General features: G+C 38.2%; 2 protein-coding genes across 22 annotated transcripts in view; one reads left to right on the forward strand and one right to left on the reverse strand.

Annotated features, from left to right (window-relative positions):
- PDSS1 (decaprenyl diphosphate synthase subunit 1) overlaps positions 1–9,677 on the forward strand; it is a 42,537-nt gene extending 32,860 nt beyond the window's left edge. For 3 of the 7 annotated variants that reach the window (XM_060659126.3, XM_060659124.3, XM_060659128.3), the window contains 3 exons: positions 345–458; positions 6,015–6,095; positions 9,222–9,677. In XM_060659126.3, coding sequence (XP_060515109.1) covers positions 345–458; positions 6,015–6,095; positions 9,222–9,362 — 336 coding nt within the window. In that variant the 3' untranslated portion in view covers positions 9,363–9,677. Of the gene's footprint in view, positions 1–344; positions 459–3,016; positions 3,230–4,779; positions 4,854–6,014; positions 6,096–8,151; positions 8,237–9,221 lie in introns of those variants that run through there. The other 4 variants (XM_078450333.2, XR_009617617.3, XR_009617618.3 and 1 more) reach the window with 4 other exon arrangements.
- Positions 9,666–22,427, reverse strand: part of ABI1 (abl interactor 1) — a 128,510-nt gene continuing 115,748 nt past the window's right edge. For 8 of the 15 annotated variants that reach the window (XM_060659114.3, XM_060659113.3, XM_060659120.3 and 5 more), the window contains 2 exons: positions 16,662–16,847; positions 9,666–11,644 (listed from right to left, as the gene is read on the reverse strand). In XM_060659114.3, the coding sequence (XP_060515097.1) occupies positions 11,469–11,644; positions 16,662–16,847 (362 nt within the window). In that variant the 3' untranslated portion in view covers positions 9,666–11,468. Of the gene's footprint in view, positions 11,645–16,661; positions 16,848–20,491; positions 20,579–22,427 lie in introns of all 15 variants that reach the window. The other 7 variants (XM_060659109.3, XM_060659108.3, XM_060659107.3 and 4 more) reach the window with 1 other exon arrangement.

The raw sequence follows: 22,427 nt of genomic DNA on the forward strand, positions 1-22,427 counted from the left end.
TGCTTTTTTTTTTTTTTTTTTTAATTTTTTTTTTCAACTTTTTTTTTTTATTTATTTTTGGGACAGAGAGAGACAGAGCACGAACGGGGGAGGGGCAGAGAGAGAGGGAGACACAGAATCGGAAACAGGCTCCAGGCTCCGAGCCATCGGCCCAGAGCCTGACGCGGGGCTCGAACTCACGGACCGTGAGATCGTGACCTGGCTGAAGTCGGACGCTTAACCGACTGCGCCACCCAGGCGCCCCGGTCTGCTGCTTTTTAAGAACGTGGTCTGTTGGCACAGCGGGAGGGGCAGCCTCGATGCGGGATGTGGTGCTCTAGATGCCCCTCTTTCCCTTCCACCAGCTAATAGACGACGTGTTGGACTTCACCTCGTGTTCTGACCGGATGGGCAAACCAACGTCAGCAGATCTGAAGCTTGGGTTAGCCACCGGCCCTGTCCTGTTCGCTTGCCAACAGGTAGGTTTTCCAAACTCCCTTGGACACACTGCTTTGTCTGTTCCAGGCACAGCTGATGGGAAGGTATGGGGTAAGCATTTAGGTAAGCTGATAGGGGAGATGTGGGAAAGCATTCAGGTAAGAGACCTGGACCTAGATTTGATCCTGGCCCTGGGGCTGAGATGTTGGGACCAGCCATTTTACTTCTAAGCTTTATCTGTGAATAAAACTTGAAACGGAAGAGATTACAACTTTCCCCTCAGGGTCGTACTAAGGATTAACTGAGAAAGTACCTCGTAAATTAAATGCTGTATGTATTTAAGGTAGCATTACGATTATTTCCATATATTTTAGGCACTGACAAGGTGAATGGTTTCCGCATCTTGATTATAGGACTGGATTTGGGATGTGCCTCAGAGCCCCTTAAAAAGGCACTGGAAGGGCCTCCCAGCATAAGAAATTCTGCCGTTCTAGAAGTTTAATGGGAATGTGTGCTGCTCTCAGAGGGCCTTGGCCATTGCCTCAAAATGTCAAGAACATTTACAAGGGCAACTAGAACCACATAGTTCTTTCTTTCTCCAGATTGAGGGACTGTCAATTAAGGAAGTAAGTAAAAGCTGCCTTTATGTTCTCCTTCACGTGGATGAAAAAGCTTAGGAAGCTTCAGAGATGCTGCAGGGACTAGCGAGGCAGACATTTATTTCCAGAGCCTGCTCTGGAGGCCGGCCACATGGCTGTGGCTGGGCCAAGTGTGGTTTGAAGTGAGTGGGACATTGGCTGGCATTTGGACATCTTTTTAATAGATTGTAACTTTGCAGCATATTTAATCCGGTATTTAGCAAAGCAATAAGATGTTCATCACCAATCCATGAAATGAAGAGTTATTAGCTCTTTGGTCTAAAATTTTAGTAACTTTTAGTTTTTGAGAGATTTGCCTGTATTCTTTCTCACAATTTACAAAGATAAACTATGTCTTCCGTAGAACTCAGGGATTCTGTTTTGACATTATTGAAACCAGTGACCTTGCTTTTGATCAACTTCCCACCCAGGGAAGGAGAGATCATCCTTTATCCACTGTCTAGCAGACCCATAACCAGGGTAACTCTCCTTTAGGGGAATCTGGCAGCTGGCGGGGGTGAAGGGGCGGGGTGGACCAGGTGATCTTGGCCAACGCTAGTGGACATCAGTCAACTGAGGAATGAAGTACCCACTCACCCACCCAAAAGGAGATGTTGAAGCCCTTTGTGGAAATAGCAGTCCTCACTACCAGGCTCTGTCCTCTCAGAATTTTGAGGCAGAGGTGAGAAGAGAACGACGTGTTATAGATGGGTTCTTTCTCCTCATGAGACTAACTTGCCAGCCCAAAACTCAGTAATATTAATACATGTGCTAAGTTGCGACAAAATTTATAAAATCCTCTTGTATACATTAAAGCATGAGCAAGGAACATTTTCTTTTTTACTATTAACCCACAAAACGGAGGATTCATAAACCATGTAAACGTAAAGGCATGCCTGAGGCCAGAGAGATCAGTCACTGGCTGCTGTCTGCACAGACTCCAAACGTTAGTCTATTCAGACGCTGGTTAGTAAATGTTGAGTCAGGAACAGGAGGAATGGAGGGAATGGAGACTGCCAGCTCAGTGAGGATTCTTTCGGTGAGGCCCTGAGGTTATCAAGATGACTAAGGAACAAGCCTTTTCCTAAAGAAGCTTGTAGTCTACTAAAAAGCTTGGTGTGCCATACTTCTAGGAATCTTAACAATGACAAATAATTGTCATGAGCCCCAGGACACTAACAGCTGACTCCGCTGAACCTTTTAAGATGATGGATGGAGAATGGATGCCTCTTCTGATTGTTTCACTATGAACCTATTTCAACAGAAACTAATTAACTTTCTTCTACACAAAGGAGTTGTGAATTGTTCTCCTTTCAGATACACTGGGACAAAGTTGGGGAAAAATGGATCATTCCTGTATCACCCCAACCTATATGTGGTCAGTAATACATAAGAGATTTAAAAATACTGGTTTAAAAAAGGGGGGCGGGGGCAAGGAAAAGGAACACACAGAAGCTTACCGCGTCCTTAACCACAGTGCTACGGGTGTCTCACTGGGAAATGCAGCATCACGAGGTACCCATTCACCCTCACCAGACAGTGCTGTTCCCATCTGCCCACAAGGCAGTAGGAAAAGGGAGCTAAAAGGCACATGGCCGCCTAGAAAGGGGAACACAGAGTGAGGCCAAGAGGGAAGTGATTCTGGAAAGAACCTGCTTCCTAAGTAGATCAGCTGTTTCTGTCCTGTGGCTTATCGGCAAAAGTTAGTACAAAAAAGCGTTGTCGTTTTAAAAGAAAATATCAGGTTTAGTCTCCACTACAGATTATATCAGCAAAAAAGGGGTTCTTGGCCAGAAATGTGTCAAATATTTATGGGGCTCAAAGTGATTTAGGGTAAAACAAGTTCCAAAATAACAGAAGACTGTGCAGTATCTTCATTTAATGAAAATGCATTGTTTTTGTGGTCTGCAAAGGATTCTTTCATACGTTACCTCTAATCTCACAACTCCTCTTTGTGGTAGGTATTATGCCCATTCTACAAATAAGAAAGTGATGTGCAAACTTGGCCAAAATTAAACATCTGGTAAATGGCACAGCAGACAATTAGACGCCAACTCCTCTCAGACCAGTGTTCCTATCACTACCCAATGTATTACCAGTGCCAGTGCTGACGCTGATGCAAGCTGGCGCCTGCGGAGCTTGTCCGATCCCCAGTGGGGCTTCCCGCAGAGCAGGTAACTGGCATTCTCTGCACTGGCGATGCTCAACGAAGAGCTTCTGTGTCGGCTTCCATGATTTGTCGTTAACCTAACCCATTCAGTGGACTCGTGAGATGTTTGTAATCTTTTCCACAGGTAGGGGAATTTTGTTTGCCAATTAATTAGCCCTTGCATTTTCCCATTTGCGAACACTGAGTCTCCACCAAGACAAACAACCTCGGGAAGCCATTTTTCCTTTTTAACTTCACACAGCGGGTTGTCTTGTAATTGGAATTTGTTGGACCCAGCAACTTAGTAGAAACTCCCTCTCTCTGGAATTCACTATTTTTGACATCTCCTGAAGGTTTCTTGATAACCTTGGTACAGGGGATTTAAGGAAAGTTTCGGCATTTCTCAGAGGTCCCCATGACGACAGTGTCCTTCCATGTATACCTGTATACGTATTTTCTGTAAGAACAAAAACATCATGTTGAATCTTTAAAAAGTATAGAAGTTGGATTTTGAGATCTTCAGAAACAAAATGGAAGTGGTTTTTGGTGGTTTGTGTGTGTGTGTGAGAGAGAGAGAGAGAGAGAGAGATTACATTAGTTCTCAAATAAAGCTCTTTTCCTTTCTTCTGTGTCCCTTATTTGATAAGTCACCAGACCTAAATGTCAGCCTGTAGCTGTACTTCCAACTGCCGTCACCATCCCCAGCCCCTGCACCAGCTGCACAGGCTTCTGTTGGTGTTGTGACTAGCTGGTCCCTTAAGAGTTAGGTTTCGTCTGAGCAAGCTCACTACATTTATCGATCACCTTCGTAGTTTGGTTTATGGACATATTTCACGGAATAGGAGTTGTCATACTCTTAAAAGGTTTTCCCCATAAAACAGCCTGGACAAACAAAAATTTTCTTATTGCTCACTAAATCTGCGAGCAGGCAACTGTGGTTCCTGTTAGGTTTCTCATTTCTCCACCTACACAGTAAGGGAACAGGGCAGTGCCTAGGGAAGAGTTTGGTATTTGCATATTAAAATTGTACACACTACTTGTTTAAAGGATGTAGTCACACTCCATGCAAATATTTTCTTCAAACTTTGCTTTCTCGATGTTTTTTATAGTAAAAGGAATCAGAGAAGCCACCCAAGCAGCACATTTTACCATATTTGTTGGTGTTGCAGGAAAAGCTCATATACCATAAACAAGGTAATTTACCAGATGCCCAGGACAATATCATTATCAGCTTTGGGGGCATAGCCTTCCAGAAATCAGTTTTAGAGTGTGGTATTAAGACAAATGCCTATTTAATTTAGCTTTTTACCACTAAAATTGACTGATTTGAGCTTTCCTGATTTTGTTTCGTGTAAAATTTATTCTTTTAAAAGGTCACTAACTAAAACAAATTACTGGTTTTCATTTAAGTGCTAACTAGTTGCTGGCCTTTACATTTTCTAAGCATGTGAGCAACCTCTACGTGTTTAGAACTTTGTTCTGACACGTACTTGACTCTGAAAGGAACATTCTTAATTCTTCCTCTGTCATCATCCGGTTGAGGTTTTTCTATGTGTGCCCTATTTTTTCTTCTAGGATTACTAATACCGTGGTGGTGGTTACAGGACAACAACTTCAGGCTCACTGCCAGGGAAAAACTGGCAACTGCTGTAAGCACTGATGTGTCCAAAACTAAATATATCTTCCCTCTTATTTCATGGAACCAGAAGCTGTTAGAGCTAATGGATTTTAGCTCCCATAGTTGAACTCCCTCGGGACACTGAGGAGGAGGCCAGGACACACAGGTTGAAGCCCACTCAGCTATGTCGGCACCAGAACTAGAGCTTCCCATCTAGAAAATGCAGTGACTCAGAGCCCTAACTTCCTGGTTTTGTTAATGGTGGTAATTCTCCTGAATTATTGCTAAGTAACACAGAATATAGATTTTTATCTTCAAGGTATGCACTTTCTTTTTTTCTCTTAGTGCCACAGTTTAACTTTGGTCTTCTTTATAATCAACTACAGCAACCTGTCTCTACCTGTCTCCTGTAACTCAGTGGTTCTCAACCTTGGCTGCACATTAAAAACACCTGGTGAACTTTTCAAATCCTGATGCCCAGGACAGACCCCCACCCAATACAGTCACAGTCTTTGGGAGCAGATCCAAGCAGCCACAAACTTCCCACGTGACTCCAGGGCGCAGTCAACATCGAGCATCCGTTGCTCTGTTCCACCCGAGCTGCTAAGGCAGGGCTCTGCTCAGATCCTGCAGTAGCTTTCAGTGTCACTCAGTTTAGCACTAAAAGTAGAATGCCTAATTCCCAGCCTCATCCTAAGCGAGTGTTTTTCAAAATGTTAGCAGAGACCAGCAAAACCCACATCATCTGGAACCTGTTAGAAATGTGTGCCTGGGTCCCAACCCTGTTGAGTGGCAAACTTTGAGGGAGTGGTCCAACAGGCCTCTGATGATTATGGTTCAATCTAAAGTTTGAGGACCAGAAGAGCAGCCAATAAGGAGATTTTAGGGATGTACTTTGTTCCCTCACTCTCTTTTACTCAGTGTTGGACCCAAGGATAGAATAGAAAGAACCCCAGAATGAACAAACATCAACAGCTGCCTCTCCTCTGAGCATCAGCCAGTCCCTGGGCTTGGAAATGGGTGTTTCTCTCTTAGCTCTGCTGCTTTAATTGCTACAATTTACTGTCCCCCCCATCCAACATCATCTAAACATGTAACCACCTTTTTGTTTTTTCCTATTGTTACAAACTTAAGTGGTAGAACATTTGATTCTCACAAGAGCAGTAAACAGATTTTCTTTCTTTATGATTAGTTCCCAGAAATGAATGCTATGATAATGAGACGGTTCAGTTTACCAGGAGATGTGGACAGAGCTCAACAATACGTATTACAGGTAAGATTATTTTACAAAGATTATTTTACAACATGGCAAAGTTCTTTAGCCAAATAATGTAACAAATTTTAGATGCAAAACCAAGTGTGTTCAGTTGTTGATTTGGCAAAAACAGAGGGAGAAACTTGTATAATTCTTTTTCCTTCTAGAAGTCTTTCTGAAGACTAATTGGCCTTGGGTAAGGCTTGGATATTAGGATTTCACTAGTTTGAAACCAGCCTTCCCCAAAGCCACTGGTAGCACTGCTGTTTTCCCTGTTGCCCAGCTGTGCCTCCTGGTGTAAGCTCTTGTCTCGGCCACAGCCAGGTTGTCAGGCTCTTGCAGTTGCCTACCCAGCATGGTCTCTCCTCCTCCCTCTTACAACTGTGATCAATGGTAACTTAAAAAAAAAAAAAAAAAAACCCTACATAGGCAGACTGTTTAACCTTCAGGGTCTGAGCTTATTTCACATCTAGTGCCGCATATCCTCAACTTTTCTGTAGAAGCCAGATCTTTTTACATAGTTTTGATAACTGTCTTTTGAGAATGACCTGTTTCCAAATTCCAAATCTAGAGTCATTTGGGGCCAACAGATCAATGAATGAGACGGAGCAAGCAATTTTTAGTGAGCCAGTGTGTGGTCTGAGATCTGTGATTAGTGCAGTACTTGAAAGACTTCCAAATAATAACTTTTAAGATTTCCAAAAAGCAAGGCCCCTCTTAAGGATAGATTTCTCTTAACTCTCTAAACTGTTAAGCATCATAATTTGCTACCACCTTTGTGGAGGGTAGTTTGGCAGTACTGCTAAAAAACTGAGTGTGAGAAGGGGCTTTAGCTAATAAAGAAGTCGATGTGCCTGGGAGAGGTTCTGGTGTCAGAATAGTACCACCAACCACTGAAGTGAAAAGTGGGACTGAAGAGGGAAAATGAATTGTTGCTCTTAGCAAAACCATGAAGTTCCAACGAGCCCAGGCAGAAATGCATTTAGAAAAGTACAAGAATGTTCACTTAACAAATTCTCCAAAGACCTCTGAATTCTAACTCCTTTCACCCCAAGCTCCTAGTCCCTATTTCTTCATGAAAGATGGACAAGTAGGACTTACTTGGTAGGATTACTAAATAGTTGAGTAATGCTTGCTGAGACCAAGATGGACAGAAACAGAGAAAAATATCAGTAGGGGGGGGGGGTTGAAAAATACTGTATCCATAAAACAAGAACAGGATATTAAAAAAAAAAAAAAAAAAAGAACAAGCTCTAAGAAAGTTTGATTGTGAAAAACTCCAAAGAAGGGTTAGAACGTGAAATTGAGCAGATCTTCAAAAACGTAAACAGCAAGGGAAGAAAATGAGAGCTTTTAGAGGATCAATGAGGTAATATATATTCAGGAAGAGAAAAAAAAAACAAAATCAAAGAAAAGAGTGGCCCCTACAAAAGGAGAAGAGACCAAAACTGGCTCAGTGTATTGCAAAACCACTAGATGATAGAAGGCAGAAAGCAAAGCCTTCAAAATGACAAAGAAACTTTTTTTTTTTTAAGGTTATTTTTATTTTTGAGCGAGAGCAAGCATGAGCAGGAGAGGGAGAGAGGGAATCCCAAACAGGCTCTGCACTGGCAGCACAAAGCCCAATGCGGGGCTCAAACTCACAAACCACAGATCATGACCTGAACCTAGACTAAGTCAGACACTTGACCAACTCAGCCACTCAGGCACCCTGATGAGGAAACATTTCAAAACAAGAGTTTTATATCCAAACCATCCATTAAATGTGAAGGCGGAAGTCATCACTCAAAAACTATGAAGTTGAGGCGCCTGGGTAGCTCATTCGGGTAAGCGTCCGACTTTGGCTCAGGTCATGATCTCACAGTTCATGGGTTTGAGCCCTGCATCCAGCTCCATGATGTCCACGCAGAGCCTGCTTGGGATTCTCTCTCTCTCTCTCTCTCTCTCTCTCTCTCTCTCTCTCTCTTACCCTCCCTCACTCGTGTATTTCCTTTCTTTTTCAAAATAAACTTAAAAAAACTATAAGGTTGACTTTCAGTACCCATTCTCTGAGTTATCTCTGGATGTATTTCAGGAACAACATGGAAACATCAGGGAAGAGAAAGATGCAGGCACTCAAACCAGTGGAATGAACTACAGTTTGATGAAGACAACTGTCTGTTAGAGCTAAGGCAGTCCGTCTAAACAATGAACAGAATGATGAAGGCAGTGGAAAGATTGGGGATCAGGAGTTTTTTCCCAAAGAGGAAGAAAAGGAAGCATTTACATTCATAAGTGGGCTCCTGTACACTAAGGCAGGGCAAACTGAAACGTGTCCTGTTTTGTGTCAGTTGGTAAAGTACAGAAAACCAGAACCTTTCAGACCAATGTTACTAATATTCTATTCTGAATAGGGGCCTTGTGAGCTTGGAACCATGGAGAGGGAGATGAAATTATAGTACATGACTTGATTCTGCAGTAAATGTATTTTTACATTACGGAAATAGTATTTTATTAGTGTTCAGCTTTTAGAACATAAAAACATGGTTAGAGAGGAGAATGCAAATCTCTATAGTGTAAAAGTATAAAGAATAGGAGCACTTGGTAGGATAGGATATCCTGGAGATAAAGTGAAAAGTTGATGCTACATGATGACAAAAGTAATTAAGAAAAGATGGCAATAGAATGATCAAAATAAGAGGCCTAGGGTGGGTGGGCTAAATCCTCCTCCTCAGCAGGAAGGCAATAGCTAGTAACTAAAGTTGCTAATTAAGACCTCAAAACCAACAGATGACTGTGCCTTTGGAGGGAGGAAAGTATTGATTTTCATCATAAGGGCTCTGTACTTTTGTTATATATTGTGTTTTTAGATTCTTTTCACTTAAAAACTGATACTGTATACATGTAGAACTTTTTAAAAACTAATACTTAAAAACCAGGGAAAGGCGATGGCTATTTGATACGAGTTCGCTGCTTTGTTAGCCTCATTCTGAGAAAAATGCCTAAAGCAGCTGAACCGAGGAGTTGGAGGACACTTGAAACATAGTTTAGCTGTTGATCAACCTGATCTCAAAAGTACATCTTAATTCTCTACTAGAGCAGGGAATTCGGAGCTGATCCAGTGAGTGATGCATCTGTTCTCTTGTTCTGTACCCGCCCCCGCAGAGTGACGGTGTGCAACAGACAACCTACCTCGCCCAGCAGTACTGCCACGAAGCAGTGAGAGAGATCAGTAAACTTCGACCGTCCCCTGAGAGAGACGCCCTCATACAGCTTTCAGAAATTGTACTCACGAGGGATAAATGACAACTCTTTCTGTTATTTCTGGCAGCTATTTTACCAGACTGTGCCTAAGGAGTTTTGTGAAATATACTTTGCTTCACGTGCAGATAACCAAAAATCATTTAAAGAAAATCATTTCAACCTTATTGATGGGCAATTTTTTTATTGGCAAAGTTTTTCAGAAAACTTTTTAAATGTAATTAAGCCATCTGAATCTGTCACTCTAGTCCTGTAAATCCTAATAGAGGTATCTTGATGGTTATATGTGGTATTGTTTACACTGTTAAGATCCACATGTAAAGCCATTACACAAATAAATAATCAATGTTAAAATTCAAATGGTTTATCTTGTTTCACCATAGGAGTCAAGGTCACAAAGTTGTGAAGTCTACATCTCAATCCACATTAGTTAAGATTTTAACAGTATCCAAAATTCATATAGGAGAATGGTTTATTATAAAAGACTGTACATAAAATTTAGACAACAGGTTATATACAAAATTAAGAGAACATTCCACTTGAAAAAATGAAAAAGGTAGCTAGCTGATCACTAGTGATACTGAAATCATGTTTAAAATTAACAAAGGCAAATGCATATACAACAGTCACATTGATTTGGTAGCAATAATGGCCTTTAATTTTCAGAAATAAATGTTTTGCACTAGTCTTACCATTTACTATGCTGTTACAAGTCTGTAACGCCCAGTACATAACTGCAATTTGAAATCCAAACAAAGCCTCAATACACAGAAACCCACACTTGAGTGCTCTACTTTAATATCCTAGGCAATACAGAATTACACACAAGATAAGAAAAAACATCCCGCCAACCTTCCCTTAAATTAAGAGGAGACACACAAAGTGCATGTGTTGCATTTCAGTTATTTCAAAAGACAATAGAAGTCTGTTGGTCAGGTATATATCCCTGTTCACTGATTAATACATGATCCACCATTTTTTGAATTATTTTCCTTTTAAAACCGTTTTATGTTGCTAGTGCCAGGTAATGGATTAATAGTGCCTATTGAAAAGTCCATTGCACCCACTTCTACAAAAACAATACGTAAAAGAGACTTTTAGTTTCCTTTTATTGAACCACTATACAACAGCCCACTGGAAAACTGAAGGACGTAACAGCAGTCCCTAAGAATGTGACTTAACAGAATGTGCACACTTAGACACATTTTCTTAGCTTTGAAAAAATTACGTTAGAAAAGGAACTCAGCAGATTGACTTGTAAATACCCATCTCAGATTTTAAATCTGCAAAAATCCATCACTGCCGTTGGGACAGGTTGAGATAAGGCTAGTATTTTTTTTTTTTTCAGTTACTATATTGAGAAAATAGAACCATAATTCTGCAATAAATCAGTATACTTTATTTATTTATTTATTTATTTATTTATTTATTCATTTTAAAAGCAAACCAGTGAAGGAAAGGACAAAAACCTTTGGTTCACTTATTTATGAATGGAAAAAATTTATAATGCAAATTCACTCATTAAAAAACTTAGGTACAAATTACAACATTACAGATAACCCTTTGTTTTGTTTCACATGGAGACCTTAGAGACTCAATTCATTTCAAGAGACCTAAGTACGAGTACTCCAAGTAAATATTACACAAATTGGAAGCATCTTGGATTTTTTAAGTATATTTCAATACATAAATTTGTATGCATGCTTTAAACAAATATTATATTTCAAGAATGAGAAAGTCTAAACAAAAAGTATGACCAGCACCAGGATTGAAGTTTTCTGATTTTAATATTAGTCTGACATAGCGTTAGTAACCATGCTGCACGGAAACATGTAATGGTACAGTCTGAATCATGATTTGTTAAATATTCTACCCCACACCCCCAGAATACTTAGGCTGGTCATAAAGTTAACTGTGTAAGTAAGTACATAAGCATAATCAGGTATGGACAGCCTCCTGTATTAATTGCTGTTTAGCAATACACAAACTGCCTCAAAGACTTATGCTTACACGTAGACATTCAATTATACCAATAAAACAGCATGTCCTGAAAATATGGGCACGTTTGAAAACATTTTAAGACAATTCTGTTAACCATAATAGTCCCACAGTATGACTGAATAATAAGAACCTACTTTAAAAGCAAAAAATTTAATCAGCATAGTGCATGATTGATTCAACATAGTTCCCAGGGAACAGACCAGTCACTCGATTGCAGACTCCTTCATACCAGCCATCGTCATTCTTCTTTATTACATAAATGATTGCACCCTCCATAAATGATAGCTCATCATCCTTGTCTTTCGTATAATCATATATTGCCACAACTATGGAAAAAAGAGTTGAAATACCATGTAAGTATAAGCGCACCATTTCCAGCATTAACTGAATTTTAAAATGTAATGCCAATTAAATCTATAGTATAGCAAAAACCATTTGTATGAAAATTGTGAATTCTTACATTAATAAATACAGGTAAGTCAGTGGCCAAACAATGTGCCTAAATCACTGGCTTGGTCTTAGGATAAAACTGACAATTTGACTAGCTAGAAATCAATAGTTTCAACCAATCCATCCAGGAAAGATCTTCCTATTTTAGTATTGGATGTTTCATTTGTACAAATATCTACTAAGTGCAGCCACCGCAAAGCAACATTTCCCCAAAGTACTGGGCAAAGCTACAGAGTCAATCAGTAAATCAGGTAACAACCCAAGCTATCTAATTTGAAAATACACATCTCCTGGGAGGTAAATCTCATCCTACTCATCCACAGAAAATATACATGTAATTTACGGGACTAGCCCTAGATTTAAAAAAAAACAAAAACAAAAACAAAAAAACTTACACATTTTAAAGGTCAACAGGATTTTTAACTTTTTTTTTTTAAGGTTCATTTATTTTTCAGAGACTGAGTATGAGCGGGGGTAGAGTGAGAGGGAGACAGAACCTGAAGCTGGCTCCAGGCTCTGAGCTGTCACCAGAGCCCAACGTGGGGTTCAAACCCACAAACCACGAGATCATGACTTGGGCCGAAGTCAGACGCTTAATCAACTGAGCCACCCAGGTGTCCCAACAGGATGAGTTTTTTGTTGTTGTTGTTGTTTAAGTGGTAAATAGGTGAGAAAAGACCCATTAATTAAGACTTAGAGAACGGTAGGGGCGCGTGGGTGGCTCACTCAGTTAAGCGGCCGACTTCAGCTCAGGTCACAATCTCGCGGTCTATGGGTTCGAGTCCCACATGGGGCTCTCTGCTGACGCCCAGAGCCTGGAGCCTGCTTCAGATTCTGTGTCTCCCTCTCTCTCTGCCCTTCCCCCACTTGCACTCTCTCAAAAATGAATAAACGTTAAAAAATAAAAAAAAAGACTTTGAGAACTGTTTGCAATTCTGTGGTATTTGATTATTTTGAATTCAAATATTCATTTCCTTTTTAACAGTACTATGGAAAGGACAGTCACCAAAAAAATCACAAGTTTTCCAAACAACTGGTTTATGAATTTTATTGTTCCTTCATTCTGCCTTTATAGCCTGATAGTTCTGAAGTTACATGCAATTTTCTAGTGTATGTGAAATGGTATGTCATATTTTCATTGATTACCTCATGTTATCTTTTTCTTAAAACAGTTCTTAAGATACTTAAGATATTCTGGAACTCACTTTTCCCCTAAGAAAGATAGCTTCTCCTCATAATTATTCTGAATTAGTGAATTATAATAAAGAACAGACCTGAAGCACTGATCCATAGCACCATTTACTAAATTAAAACAGGCAACCTTTTTTTTCCCTTTACAAAACTGTATTAAGTAAACTCAACAAGTCCATTTGTCTCCATTTTAATCCTGCATCAGATCAGTACTGTGATTACAAGCTCACCAACCTATCCAACATACAGAATAAATTATTATCCTGGTATTGTTTTTGGCTAAATAACCACTCAAGAAAATGAGTGATTACTAGAAAACCATTAGTAAGGAAAACACTGTAATATTTTAAATAGCCAACGTAATACTTACTAATGTGTCAATTATTTATTATTTATTAGCGTTGGTAACACTAATTTCTCTGTACTGAGAGTAAAAATGGGTTAGTTTGTGTAGTGTAGATGACTTTTGAACTGATCGTGACAAAAGCCTCATATCCTCAGTTATTCAGAATTTTTAGTTTCACTTAGACAAACAGCTGATAAGAGTACTGAATCAAATTAATGGTTTCTATTTTCCAAGTCCTTTTGTAAATCAATCCTGATCACAGCCAACCTCCCCTCCTTCCAATGCATATACTCTCATATAATAAGGCTTACTACTAAGAATTTAATCATGAAAATTCAATGTCCATTCCACTCTCCAGAATCTGGTTCATATAAATAGCTAAACTCCCCCTTCTTCTGTATGTACTGTCAGATTTTTTTAAAACTCAGTCTAATACTCTAATCCTACATGACAAAAATTTGAAGACAGCTATCTAGTTCCTCTGCCACCCTTTCCTCAACTTAGAAATACTGCTTTCAACTGTTTCACATTATAGGTACACTTCCCAGATATTTTGCCTCCTGAATATTCTCCTCTTGAAGGCATTCCTGTCTGCAGGATCTTAAAGTGTGATACTCAAAACTGAACATAATGCTAGTATAATATAAATGGATATGATAAGAACGGCACACAGTAGGTTAAAGTTCAGCTAATGTACCCTAAGAATTTGGCTTTTAGATTCTAAACAGTTATAACATACTATCAATACATTCAACTAAAATCCTATTAAACCAGGCCTTATTCATCTTGTGATTATAAAAGTATTTAAAAAGACTTTATTTTATTTTTTTTAATTTTTTTTAATGTTTATTTATTTTTGAGACAGAGAGAGACAGAGCATGAATGGGGGAGGGTCAGAGAGAGGGAGACACAGAATCTGAAACAGGCTCCAGGCTCTGAGCTAGCAGCACAGAGCCCGACACGGGGCTCGAACTCACGGACCGCGAGATCATGACCTGAGCCGAAGTCGGCCGCTTAACCGACTGAGCCACCCAGGCGCCCCTAAAAAGACTTTAAATAGAGGGGTGCCTGGGTGGCTCTGTCGGTTAAGCACCCAACTCTTGATTTTGGCTCAGGTCATGACCTCGTGGTTCATGGGACTGAGCCCCACATCGGGGTCCATGCTGACAGCATGAAGCCTGCTTAGGATTCTCTCTCCCTCTCTCTCTGTCCCTTCTCTGCTCATGTGTGTGCTCTCTCTCTCAAAATTATAAAGTTAAAAAAAAAAAAAGGCTTTAAATACAATCCTACTAAATCTCAACTCTCTGATTTAGACTATGGGTCAGCAAACAATGGCCCATGGCCAAATCCAAGCCACTACCTTTTCTGTAAATAAAGTTTTATTGGGGGCACCTGAGTGGCTCAGTCAGTTAAGCATCTGACTTTGGCTCAGGTCATGATCTCACAGTTCGAGAGTTTGAGCCCCACACTGGGCTCACTGCTGTCAGCACAGAGCCCACCTCGGATCCTCTGCCCCCCCCCTTCCCCCAACGCCCCCCCACCCCGCAACTCTTCCTCTCCCCAACCACCCTCTCTCAAAAATAAATAAAACATAAAAAATAAATAAAGTTTTATTGGAACATGGACAGACATATCCACTCACTATGTAGCATCTATGGCTGCTTTTGTGCTACAACAGTGGGGCTTACTAGTTGTAACAAAACAGACTGTAGAGCTGGCAAACTTAAAAATATTTCATTTGCAAGACAAATATCAAATCATTACATTGTATACCTGAAACTAACAGAATGCTGTTGCGTAATTATACCTCCAGTTTTTGGTTTTTTTTTTTTTAAGTTAAAAATGTTTTTGAGGCACCTGGGTGGTTCAGTTAAGCAGCATCCAACTCTTGATTTTGGCTCAGGTCAGGTCACGACCTCATAGATTTTGAGTTCAAGCCCTGCATCAGGCTCTGCACTGGCAGTGTGGAGCCCGCTTAGGATTCTCCCTCTCCCTTTCAAAATATATACATAAACTTTAAAAATATGTATTTATTATCTGGTGTTTTATAGAACATGTGTGATGACCACTAATATAAGACTATTATTTTAATTTGCAAAGACATTTTTTAAATTCTGCTCTATTGCCAAATATATTATTAATATTAATATTAACCATAATATTTCAAATTTATCAACTTTTTATTAGTTCCATAGTAGTCCCAATTTAAATTTGCTTTTCCAAGCCAGGAACTACCGGTAGACAATTCAAGACTATTTAAGTTTATCACCTTCATAATAACCATAACATATCTCTATTTGAAGGTACAAGAGAATCTAAACATAAAGTAGAATATTCGAGATTTCCTGAACAGTGTGTAGAGTACCTGTTTAAAAATATTTAGAAAGGTACATACAGCACAGAGACAGATGGAAGCTACACTTGTAGTGAGCATAGTATAACCTACAGAGATGCTGAATCACTGTGCTGTAAACCTGAAACTAATGTAACTTTGTATCAACTAAAAAAATTTAAATACACACACGTACATATAAAAGGAATACAGCAAATTCCCTTTTAGCCTAGTATTCAAAACTTGGGCACAAGAGAATGCTGCAGGTCTCCAGAGCTATAGAGCTACTTGCTTAAAGGCATTTAATCGAGGAAAGCCAATGGAAGGGAATATATTTCAAAGGCAATCAAACTGATTAACCACATTGTAAACATTTTTCAGAACTCTAAAGGTCTCCCTTTTAATTGTAAGAGTAGAAATCTTGCTTTAAATCTTTACTAATTCTGTATCTTTAGTAAGTCAGTTAACTGCTATTTTGTGCCTTACTGGTTTCATCTGTAAAATGCAAACGGGCAAGTTCATCTCCAGCCTACGTCATTTGAAAAAGCACATCTAACATAATACACTTTTAATTTGAAAAATAAAGACCATCCCTTTATAATGGAAATGTATAGAAAATAAGGTTTGACTAAATTATCTTAGCTGGATAAGGCTATTCAAAGGGTTGGGGTGCCCGGGTGGCTCAGCTGGTTAAGTGCCTGACTTCTGGCTCAGGTCATGATCTGCAGGTTCGTGGGTTTGAGCCCCATGTCAGGCTCTCTGCTGTCAGCATGGAGCCAATTTTAGATCTGCTGTCTCCTCCTCTCTCTCCCCTCCCCCGGGTTCGTTCTCTCTCTCTCTCTCTCTCTCTCTCTCCCTCTCTCTCCCTCTCTCTCCCTCTCTCTCTCTCTCTCTCTCTCTCTCTCTCAAAAATGCTTATTCAAAGGGCTGCAAACACCAGACTATCAGATGTTCTTTATAGCTCTAAAAATTCTATAATTAGGTTATTTTCCTTCACCTCAATTCAGTGATGACTGTACCTTACCTTTCTCAATATAATTCTTGGGGGCCCAAGCAGGATCCCCGTCTGCATATGGATCATTATACTGAACTACTGCAGCCTCTTCATCCTCATAATCCACTGGGGGTGGTGGTGGCGGAGGTGGAGAGTCATCAAACATAGGAATGTCATCTGGGGGAGGTGGCGGTGGTGGGGTTGGACTATCAGCAACTGAAAGAATTCAGATAATTAATTTGAATCAGAAATTAGAGTAAATGAAAACTCTGAAGTTAAAAGAAGAATTTAAGAAAGCTCTAATTTGTATACAGCATGCACTATAGTAAGACATGCAGTGATTAGAAATAAAAGCTTGGTGTGTTAGAGCTTCTACTACTCTTAATAATAATATGAACAATAATAAAATGAGTTAAAAATAAAGGTATTAGGAAGTGCTACAAATCAATGAATGCAGGAGGCTAGGAAACAATGTCTCTTTTTATAAAAATTATAGGAGTAAAAAAGTTTCCTTACTCCAACACTGAGATCGGAACAAACATTACCCTTTAGTTAGCCTACCTCCTTGTAAATAAGCCATATGTCACATTTCCCATTCGGGCTACTGTAAATGTTAGGAATACCATTTCATATATGGTTTGATAACCATTCACTGTGCACATTCAGGTCCCTGATTTGGCTTTTAGTTATCTTTTAGTTCCCCAGAAATAAGCCTCCAGTGGGTGGGATATTTATTTTTGTCTGTTTTAATCGAGAAAAAGGTTTGTGGTACCAGGTCTGCTTCTATGTGTAGGTTTTCTATTATTTACAAGAGAAAATTAAATTAGAAATTAAATAATTCCAAACTAATACAAAATTGTGTTGAGTATTTTCAAAAATGTTTGTATTCAGAATCAACTTTTTAAATGCAGAAAGGAGCTAAGATTCTTGCATTATTGCTGGTAAAACTTAAGCATGGGATGAGGGAAAGACTAGATCCTAATGTTTCAATTGTCTCAGAATACATCCACAATATTTTTTTAATAAAGTATTACGGGAAGATATAATTAAAAACAAACAAACAAACAAAAATGAACTTATATCGTGCAAAACAATAAAAACGACTCATACCTCAAGCTGTAGATGGGTGTGGTACATGTGTGTGTTACTTAAATAATCAAGGGTGTCAACAGTGAGATGAGGAAGTATCAGGCTAGAACTAGGCTCTCTGAACTATGATGATTCCAGGTAACAATGCTCCCAAGAGTTCAAAGCCAAAACACACAACTAATTCTTAATTCAAATTTCTGATCCATAAATTTCTTTGAAAGCTAAAGACAAAAATTCTTTGACACAAATTGACATAAGAATTATATAATATCTGCAGAGGAGAAATACAGAATACTAAAATACTAACATGAATGCCAATATCTGGGGCCATTTATGTGATCAAAGAAAGCAGTCATAATCTACTTGTTAATACAGATTTTAAAGTTTATTCTACCCTATTTGGAATAACGTGCTGAGAATGTAACAAAGGAATCCAAATTTAAAACATCTGTGGATAAAAGCCTTACTTCCATAACCACTTCAATTCTGTGATTTTTATTTTATCCTGATGGTACAAGAAAGACTTACTAGGAAACACATCCTGTGCAGTGATGCTCATTCTGATAGCTATCTAACAGGTCTATAATTTATTTTTCCACCAAATGCTTGATTCCGTTTTATTTTTGCCCTTACTTTCTACACAAAGCTTTCTAATATTATTGAGAGGAGAAGAAAATGGGTATGAATCCATCCTAACATCAGAGCCACAGCTCATATCCTTAATTTGGCTTACTGCATAAATTACACATTTGCTGTCCCTAAATTGCATTTACTCTTGACTTATATATAACTTACTAGTTTAATGTTTTCACTCCATTGTCTTCATATCCAAACTCTGTGAATCTACACTGGCTTATCTCCAAATTATATATACACAGGGGCAGAAGTCTGGTCAATCTAATTCTCTATGCATAATACTTTGTCTAGCACCATGCATAATTAGTTCAAAAATGCTTCCTGATGTTAATCATATACAGATGTAAAGACACTGCTGACTTTTTTAGGGGCTTATGTCTTAAACCGAAACACATTTAACAGGTTAACTACCACATGCATTATCATCATCAATTTTTAGTGTCACAGGAAACTTCATATTTAAAAGAACACAGAAAATATGTACTCCATAAAACATGTAAGATATTGACACAAAGTTCATAATTCTCCTTACATGCTTTCAAAGAAAACAGATGCCAAACAAAGTTGGGCATTCTGCAGCCCAAGGAAAATACTGACTCCAGTTCATAAGTTTGGGAAAAGGAACTAAAATAAAATAGTAGTTAAGTACCATGGTCCTCCTTAGGAAAAAAAATGCATACCTAGAATTATGTACATTAATACTGAATTTCTATAAAAAAGAATTACCAAAAATGCTAGTCAATATGCTTTGGCTCCATTAAATGGATGTTTATTATGGCTATTTTAAAATATTTCCTCCTAATTTTGGCTGTAAGGCAGCTCAAGTTTTTAAACTCTTACAGCATTAAGGACCAGCAATTTATCCTCATTCCCTTCTTTTTAAAAATAAGATTCACTTAAGTTTAAACATATGGAAGTTTTCGAACAACTGCTAAGAATAAGGGTGGTTTACACTCAGAAATTTCAACATTTTGGAACCACAATGTTTTATGAAGAGCCCATTCAATCCTATATGTTTCTTGAAGGTCGAAATTTGAACTCTTCCCAGAGTCTAGCACATAACACTGCGTAAACAATTATTCGACTAGAGGAAGGGAGGAAATATGGAGATTACACAACAGGGTCAGCAAAGGCTGAACAATGGCATTTGCCACAATGTATTTTCCTGGAAGATGAGGTGATCGGTCATGTGGGCTACATATTTGTTCAAATCATTCTAAAATTTATTTGCATGGTGATGGCTCCCAAATGAAGTAAATCACTACTAGACCAATTTACCATCTTAATCTCAACAGCTATTTCGGCATAGTATAATTCAGTAATAGTGGTTTTTTTCATTTTGTCAACATGCACTCTGATCGTGTAGTTAGGATTATATATCTTCTGGAACCTCAAAGTAATCAGGCAGCAATATAAACTACTCTATCCTAATTAAATTCATGTATCCTAAAGAATTTCCAAAAATTGTAAACCTGACCTTCCTGAGAAAAGACCTAAAAATTGACATGGGCCTGCATATGGCCAGATCATGAAGAGGGCTCAACACTGATTATCACTCCTAGATGGATAACTTGGATGTAAATTAGTTATTCTTGCAGATTCATTCTCAAGCTAACAACAAATTGTTATATAGATTCAAAATTATTTATGTATAAAAATCTGATAATACAAAGCTTTCTCTAAAATTTTTATGTAACTAAGGGGGGGGGGGGGGGAACTGCCCCAAATGCGTAATAAATTTAATCTCATACTATAATTATCTATATATGAATTTGTTGGCAACAGAATAAAAAAATGTTTTCTAATTCCCCTAATAGCTATTGGAAGCTGGCAGTTTCCACACAATTTGAATTTTTGTTTGATTACACTTTCCTTAAGAATCTGCAAAGATCAGATTTCAAGTTTTAGATCATGTAAATACATAAGAAAGTTGAAGTTTTGAAATTTATATGGGTCAGTAATCATGCATACAAGAGAAAAAACTGAAGACCGTGCTCTTCAGTTTTAAAAACGTATCTGCACCTATTTTCAAGGTAAGATTAGCGTCTCAATAAAAGGAAATGATGACTCATCAGCCATGCATGCTATAAGGAGACAGCCTCTACTCTTTGACAGCTCAGTTTTTCCAAACTTACTGTTTTCCTGCACCCTGGCCACGAAGCCTGTGAGAGGTATCTGTGGAGTCAACTGAGGCATAGGGGGAGGGGGTGGAGCAACAGAAACTGGTAGCAACAATACAGTATGGGGGAGTAAAACAGATAAAGGAAAGAAAAGGAAACAAACAAAAAGCAGAAGTCAGTTACAAGGACCACAAACATAAGTATGCAAAGAACAGTTTGCAAATGAAACAAAACAAACAAAAAACAAAACAAAAACCTGCAGAACTTTCACGTTCACTTCCCACCAGCAAACCTGAACTGTGTTTATAGCCCACTGGTTAATTTTATGTTTAAAAAAAAAAAAAACACATTTGATTTAATCCTAATATTAAACTGTTTGGGGAAGGACTTAAATTTACCATCACATTCATTTTCATGCAACGAATTTTCAAATTCTAAGGAAAGACTTTAAAAAAATGAGTAACAGCAAAATACAGATGGAGGTTTCCAGGATACTGTCTGGAATACTGTCTGGAATAATTCCAGGATACTGTCTTTGCCTATCTCTGTAACCTAACAGGTATGTATGTCTAGCTTTAAGGTAATGCTGTAAATGAGAACCCAAATAAGTACGTTATGGAATAGCGGTTTCTTCCATATGTAAATAAATACATTAATCACAGGTTTCCTTTAAAAACCAGTTCTTATTATGTATCTAAATTTGTACATAGCTCTCCAGGAAAAACCCTTATTTGTAAAACAAGGTCATTATTATTTTCTAAGTTGACAATTTTATTTTCAAAGATATCACTCCTAAATTTACCAGGGAATAACAGTGCTCTACATACCATGTTAACTGTTCATTGAGTTTCATAGGATAAGTATTTCAAAGTGGACTTCTTCATTTTATCACTGTTCTGAGCCTATATAGGGAACCTGATCTCACAACAGGTTAAAATATACAATTATTTGCATTAAAGTACTTTCTAACAAATCACTGAGTAGTTGTAATCATTCCAACTGTTTTCTGGAGAGGACATAATTTGTAGGAAATTGATATCAAATGTTCACGTGGGCAGCAAATATATTAAAAACTGTAACAAACTAGAAGTAAACATTCAGAAGTTTACCACTTTGTCTCATTTTAACTAGGCAGTAAATGCCAAAGATTGCTCAGAAAAGTCAACAGGACTGAACTGCAAAATTCAATTTACTGGCAGTCACCAAAATGTGACACTAAATTGACAGAGAAAAACAATTTATTCATTCCCAAGGATCATGTAACCAAAGGGTTGTTTCAGTTAACACAACGTAGAATTTTGTTGGTAAGCATAAAAATTTGAAAGAGGTTAGGTATTCAAAGCAACAATAACAAAGCAATGTAAGTTCATTAATATTCATTGTATGGCTAAAATTGACATCAATTCACTAGGATATTGGTCCTCATTGATTTTGATACTTTGTATACAGAAGGCTTGTTAAGAAGTAAAATATTACAGTTCTGATTTAAAAAACAAAAACCCTCCCACAAACCTAAAAAAAATTGTTTAGAAACAACCCTTAGTAGCTAGACATGCTGGTTAGTATGTAGAGAAAAAGAAAAGCTATGTTAGGAAGATACTAGTCGTTATCGCCACACTTGGGACAGAAGGGGAAATATGCACATCAAAACACTAAAAACATTTACGTACTAAAAATACTATAACAACCGCTACTACTACTGCAATTATTACAACACCAACAGTAACTAGACTGAAGGAAAATTATTTTGACACATAATTTATTTTTTAAATTCGAGTCCAAATTTCCTTTATAGTTTCAAAAAGATATGGTCATTCAGTAACGAAAATGTCTTATTTAAGATTAAGTAACCCACCAAGCACTGTTAAAATAAAACTGCACAAACATATATTAGGTGAAGTGTCACCAAAAATTCTATTTGCAGAATGAACTAAATGTCTAAGTGAGGAAA

This window comes from Panthera onca, chromosome B4 (genome assembly GCF_046562875.1).
Source record: "Panthera onca isolate mPanOnc1 chromosome B4, mPanOnc1 haplotype 2, whole genome shotgun sequence".
Classification (NCBI taxonomy): domain Eukaryota; kingdom Metazoa; phylum Chordata; class Mammalia; order Carnivora; family Felidae; genus Panthera; species Panthera onca.